The sequence below is a fragment of the Bicyclus anynana genome, chromosome 26 (genome assembly GCF_947172395.1).
Source record: "Bicyclus anynana chromosome 26, ilBicAnyn1.1, whole genome shotgun sequence".
Classification (NCBI taxonomy): domain Eukaryota; kingdom Metazoa; phylum Arthropoda; class Insecta; order Lepidoptera; family Nymphalidae; genus Bicyclus; species Bicyclus anynana.
In genome coordinates this window covers 2429664-2436039 of record NC_069108.1, presented here as the reverse complement: position 1 = coordinate 2436039, position 6376 = coordinate 2429664, and the positions used below count along the sequence as shown (strand labels likewise).

The following is a 6376-nucleotide window of genomic DNA, read 5'->3' as shown; positions in this document are numbered from 1 at the left end:
CAGGGGCGATGGTTCCTAACAACCCGATTCCTTTTGTTACCTTTAACTTATACTCAGCCAAAAAAGACATTGAGGCGCTCTGCCACTCTGTAGCCTGTTGGTTGAGTAGTTCAGTGTAATGAAGTTCTTGGAATGGATACTCGTCTTCCATTGTGCAGTGTTAAAATAGTGATAGTGTTTCCGAACTTCAGTGGGTGAGTTAATAGAAGTAAGGCCATTGCATTGTTAATTAATTAGCTGAGAGCCAACACCAGCTGAGAATGGGGAGTGTTGGTTAACTGTAGAAGACGTCTTTAACCCAACTGGATCAGTTACAAGTCTGACATCAGCTGGTGGCTGACTCCTAGCCATACGATAGTTAATCCTGGTTTACATGTGATCTGCGCTGTACTTGATCAATATAGAGAGTAGAACTGTAGTTGTAAGTTAAATGAATGATAATTTGAAGGAGCACAGATCTACAATAAATTACCATCTGATATCAAAGAAGCTAAATCTATGTTTATTTACAAAAAGAAATTAAAATTTTATTTATTGAATAACATGTCATTGTAACACATGCCGCATCCAGTAAGCTATAATCTTTGTTTTATTAAAACTAGTCAAGTATACTACGTAAGAAGCCGGTTACAAACATGTAATTTAAAATCTACCCGCATTCTTTTTTTTTCTTTTTTTTAGCAATTATTTATTTTGATTTATTGTATGTAGGATTAAGTCTAAGTAGTATGTACACACGTGAATAATTACCTTAGTGAGTTAATTGTATTTCTCATATAAGCGAATTTTATGTAATTCTTTTGAGAAAATAAAGATCTTAAACCAGTAAATGGTCGTTCCAATAATGACCGATAGTGTTACTTTGTGTATCAGCCATCCTTGACAAGCTTAGAACCTGCTCTGAGGCTACGGCTTCTCCGATATCAGAAGTAGAATATAGTCAATACCCCGATACACACAATAATATCTCATTTACCTACGATTAATCGCTATCTTACTTAAATTAAACAACATTCTAGCCTCCTTAGATAAGGGTTGGGCTAGGACCCTGTTACATTCACCCACTTCTCGTAAATTAATAATAATACAATATATGTTTCAGTCAATGGTCTTATAGCGAAAAGTTTTGACCAACACCTTAACACGTTCAGTGCCACCGACTCGCCCGGAGAGTCCACGTAAATTTTATTCCAGCGCCGTAGACTCGCCTCGCGAGTTCAATGTTTTTGCAATTTTTTTTCAAAATGCATGTGTATTTTCTGCTTAAAATTATAAATGAAATATATAAAAGGTAGATACTTTTATTTTCATTTTACCAAAAGTCACATTCACTCGTAAAACAACGGCGGATTGTGTTCGACACCTTGTAGGGGCTCGAATTTGGTGTTCACCAAATGGGTACTTCTAAGTTTTTGAGTCTGTCCTTGCGTTTTTGTTAAACGAACGGTGCAGAAAACACAAACTCAACTCTCGGTCTATTACTTTAAGAGTTACAACTGAAAGAGGATCCCTTCGCATTGTTAAAAATTGCCGGCAAAACAAAAGGAACCGGTATTTTTTAACATGAACGCTCTGGTTAGTAAGCAATAAAAGCACTGATAACATTGTTTTTGCCAAGCTCTCATTGGTCAATCTCGAGTGAAGTGTTGTAACAAACCCGACTTTCTTTATATATAGATTAGTGTTAAGCACGACCCTTTCCTTATCGCACGCGTATATTTGTTTTCTATCATTGTGACTTGGCTTTCGATTACTGGACCTGTTGGAGTACCTACTGTTTTAACCCCTGGCAAACGTTTTCTGGACTTTGAGATTCTTGTGTTCTATGTTATTGTGTTTTGTGGTGGCCTGAAAATAAGGGTCAAAAGTTGCCGCAGCTTGACTTCTGAAAATCTGTAAGTACTCTTGATTTTTGTTTATTTATTATATGAAAAGTTTATTTGTTAGATTCTCTTTCAAAGTAATCTCCTTCAATTAAATATATACCTACTAATCCTTGTATTTATCCGTACTAATATACTATTAATGCGAAAGTAGATCTGTCTATCCGTGAGTGTCTCGTGATTGAAAGTTCGTTCGATCTTATAGATTCATCATGTCTGTCTGTCTGTTTGTCTGTCCGGGTGTATGTCACAGCCACTTTTTCATGAAACTATAAGAGCTATACTGTTGAAATTAGGTATGTAGATGTATTCTATGAACCTCATTAAGATTTCAATATTACCTATATGTATGTATGAAACCCTCGGTGCGCGAATCTGACTCGCACTTGGTCGGTTTTTTAAAGCTAGAAACTTAAATCAATCGGTATGAACAAATATGACATTCAAAGCTTTCCAAATTTTGATCCCTGCATTTCCTTTTATAAAAGCCAAAGGGATTCATTGATTTGTATTTTAATGTTAATGTAGGTATTAATGTAGGTAGAATCATTAATTAAAGAAATAGTAAAATGGTATTTTTTTGTCCAAGGCAATATGGATCCTTACGAGAACCCCATACCTGGAACTTCTCAATCCTGGGAAGACCCCGCTTGGAACACGCTCCATATAGAAGAGACACTCAGGATGATGGATCCATTAAATGAAGATCCAAACAGAGAAGACACAAATTTTTTTAGTATCCATTCACCTCAATATCAAATCACAGATTCCGAATTATATGGAATATTGTCGGAAAACGTAATAGATGAATTGGAGACCGATAATTATAGTAACTCTGATTTCGAATTTGTTCAAGAAGATACTCAACAAAACTATGTTGCGCCTGATGAAACATGGATGCCCGGAAACCCACAAAACTCCAACGAATTCCTATTTGTGAAGTCCCCCGGACTGAAAGAAGATATCGGTGATGAGCCCATCGAATATTTCGACGCGTTATGCTCATCCCAGCTGTTGGAATTACTTACAGACTGTTCCAATGAATATGGAGAAAATGAGAAAACGTCGGCAGCGCATACAAAAAGCAGAAAAATATCTTGAAAGCCTGTAACATATCAAGAAATGAAACTTTTTTTTGGTCTGATATTTCATATGGGATTTGTAAAACTAAATCGCTTCAATGATTATTGGAAAAACGATGAGTATTTTAATCAAAAGATATTTGGAAAGGCAATGTCAAGGAACAGATTCATGTTAATTTTAAGAATGCTATGTGTGTATGTGGGGCAAGTGACGTGTAGTTATGATAAAGTTAAAACTATTATTGACTATTTTAATGAAAAAATGATGTCTCTTTATTACCCAACACAAAAAATAACAATTGACGAATCAATGATGTTATGGAGGGGGCGAGTAGCATTTAGACAATATATGAAGGGGAAGCGTCATAAATACGGCCTAAAGTTTTACGCACTGGCTGACCAGCTCGGGGTTATTATGAAATTACATTTATATGGCGGTGCATCTGATTATCTTGTAGGCGGCAAAAATCACGTGCAAAAAGTAGTTGAACATCTGCTTTCAAATTTTATAAATGTAGGACAACATTTATTCATAGACAACTTTTATACAAGCGTCAGTTTAGTCGAAAAATTGTATACTAATAAAACCTTTTGCACAGGCACGCTTCGACAAAAGAGGAAAAATAACCCTAGAGAAATTGAATCAGGTAAATTAAAAAAAGGAGAATTATGTATTGTTCACAAGAATAATATATGTGTGTTAAAATGGAAGGATCAAAGAGAAATTAGGGTCATATCAAGTAAATATAATGGAAATTTAGAACACACGCGAAATCGACGGGGTACATTAATATTAAAGCCTCAAATGGTTATCAAATATAATAAATATATGAAAGCAATCGATCGGCATGACCAAATGCCGATGTATTATTCATGCGAGCACAAATCTATACGATGGTATAAAAAAGTAATTTTACATGTCATGCAAATTCTATTGGTCAACTCCTTTTTTTTATATAATAAATTCAGTTCAAAAAAATTAACGTTGTACGATTTCCGCTTAAGTGTAATTAAATCAATTATAGAACCTCATTTGCCTTCCGAATTACAAATGCCTTTAAAAAATAAAGTTCATTGTATTATGAAACTAACAAAAGATACCCATGGTAAAACAAAACGAAGGCGCTGCAACCAATGTTGGCGCACATTAAAAAAAAGGGTGCAAACCATATTTGCATGCGAAGATTGCCCTGGTCAGCCTGGATTATGTATAAAGTGTTTTAGACCGTATCATAAATATTAAGAATAATTGAAATAACAAGAGTGTTGCCTAAAAAATTGTTGATTTATTTTGAGTTGATTTAAATTGTTTAATTTTTTAGTATATAAGTTGTGTAATAAAAATCAAGTTTACATTAATTTAATGTTTTATTTACCTAACGAATTTCCACTTAACAAAAATATTATTATTGATTTATTTTTCATTAGCACAGCCTTTAGACTAACTCAGTCTTGTAGATCAAATAATTAACATATTAAAAATAATATTAATAATAATTAACAACTAATCAACATGTAAAGAAACTATTTACTAACAATCTTTCATAATTGCGGTTCAGTCATTCTATAATTTTTAGTGCCAGTTATCAAACTTTAAATATTCTGTGAATTGTTTTCAATTAGTTTAATCATCTGATACATAATAAAACGCCTTTTAAAAATAGGCACATTTTGAAGTTCACATCCAATAAAAACGCCAAAACCTTCGTTGGCCCTCTGTATATAATTTGAATTATCTGTATTATTAGTTTGAGTGCCGCTTTCAGTAAGATTCAAGTTTGTCGTATTTGTTGATTTGTCACGTGTCTGATACTTAATATTGTTGTCATCCCAATCTTGAGAATTATTTTCAAACAGCGCCATAGAGTCGTCTTCTTTAAAATGTTCTGAATGATCTGAAACGAATATAAACAATTAATGCAACCAGCTTGAATCAGTAATTATTATTATTATTATTACACTTTATTGATTAACCACAAAATATGGAAATACATACAACATACATACAACATTTACACAAATATTATAAATATAAAATATATATTATATAACAAATATACTAATATATATACCTACTTACCATGTTGTAACATGTTATGATTTATTACTTATGTCATCTTTGTTTATTTAAGTAGTAGTCCTTGACAGAGTTTTTAAAAATCCTCAGTGATGAGTGACTTACTCTGCCGTATATACAGAGGAAGCGCGTTTAGTAATGTTGTGGAACGAAATTATTTCACGAATAATTATATTTATTTATTTATTAAATTATAAAAATTGAATCCCATCAAAATAGGTTTAGCCAAATAAAAGATAATCTCGGAAAAACATACATACGTACTAGTTAAACTGAGAACCTCCTTATTTTTCAAATTTGGTTAAATTAATAAGTTACCTTCTACGCATTGTCGCTTTCTTGGTATCTCCTCCTCCATCTGAGTTAAATCATCGTCGTAAGCCTCCGTTTCTGGCACATGTAGCACTAAAAATATACCAGACACTATTTAATAAATTTCGAAAGTAATTAAAATACGAAACAAACTTACCTTTTCGTTTATTTATAGTGTTTCTTGCCATTTTCTTTTTGTTAAATTACACCATATACTAGTTAATTGCTTTAAACACGTAACGTACACTGTCACGGCCACAAAAATAACAGAACATAGTTTTTACCCTAACGCAATGCCACTGAACTCGCGTGGCGAGTCGAATGATTCGTATCGCAGCGCCGGCGACTCACCTAGCGAGTCCAACGTAAAATGTAGGCGGCTCCCGAGAAAACATCGTGAAAATCGTAGCGGTAATGAAAGTGTTAAGAAGCTTTCGCTTAACTGTTGGATCAAGAGTCGGATACAAAAGGCAGTGATTCTTGAGACGGCGCGTATTGTGAGGAGGTTCCTCACTCCGGAGCCCTGACCACCGGTTGCTTGGGCACTCAAATGTCCCGCAGCGGGAGGGTGAATTTTTTTTATAAATTTTTAATAATGTTTTGTATTTTAAACTAATATTGTTAAAAAAATAAAAAAAAGAAGTAATAAATAAATGAGAGAAAAGATACAATATCTCTCTCTTTCGTTCCGGACACACTCCACCAATATGTGATAAACGTCTTCTACTATATTGTACTCTGTACACTTGACGAATTATATTTCCCAACAAGGTAAGCAAACCCATTAAGTGGAATGTGTCCAGAGCGAATTCTTAATGCAACACGATATTCGTCATCATCATCAGCCATCATGTATCCACTGCTGGACATAGGCCTCTGTTAAGTTGGAGGCCGTTGGATCAGCTTCCACCTTCACACAGGAAGTAAAACTATAAGAAATGTAAACAGTAATTGTTATCAAATGTAAATTATAATACTGTATGACTTTTTCAAAAGAGCAACTGTTGAGTTTCTTGCCGGTA

At 33.8% G+C, this 6376-nt stretch overlaps 2 protein-coding genes across 2 annotated transcripts; one reads left to right on the top strand and one right to left on the bottom strand.

The window, feature by feature from the left end:
- The first annotated feature begins 1251 nt into the window (after positions 1 to 1251).
- LOC128199560 (piggyBac transposable element-derived protein 4-like) lies at positions 1252 to 4208 on the top strand. The gene is made up of 2 exons (XM_052889643.1): positions 1252 to 1895; positions 2473 to 4208. Exon 2 carries the CDS (start codon positions 3006 to 3008, stop codon positions 4206 to 4208), a length of 1203 nt encoding a protein of 400 aa, XP_052745603.1. The 5' UTR covers positions 1252 to 1895; positions 2473 to 3005.
- Positions 4099 to 5801, bottom strand: LOC128199572 (uncharacterized). Its single transcript, XM_052889668.1, has 3 exons — positions 5512 to 5801; positions 5361 to 5447; positions 4099 to 4860 (listed from the first exon to the last, which is right to left on the bottom strand). Exons 1-3 carry the CDS (start codon positions 5540 to 5542, stop codon positions 4559 to 4561), a joined length of 420 nt encoding a protein of 139 aa, XP_052745628.1. The 5' UTR covers positions 5543 to 5801; the 3' UTR covers positions 4099 to 4558.
- Positions 5802 to 6376: the final 575 nt, after the last annotated feature.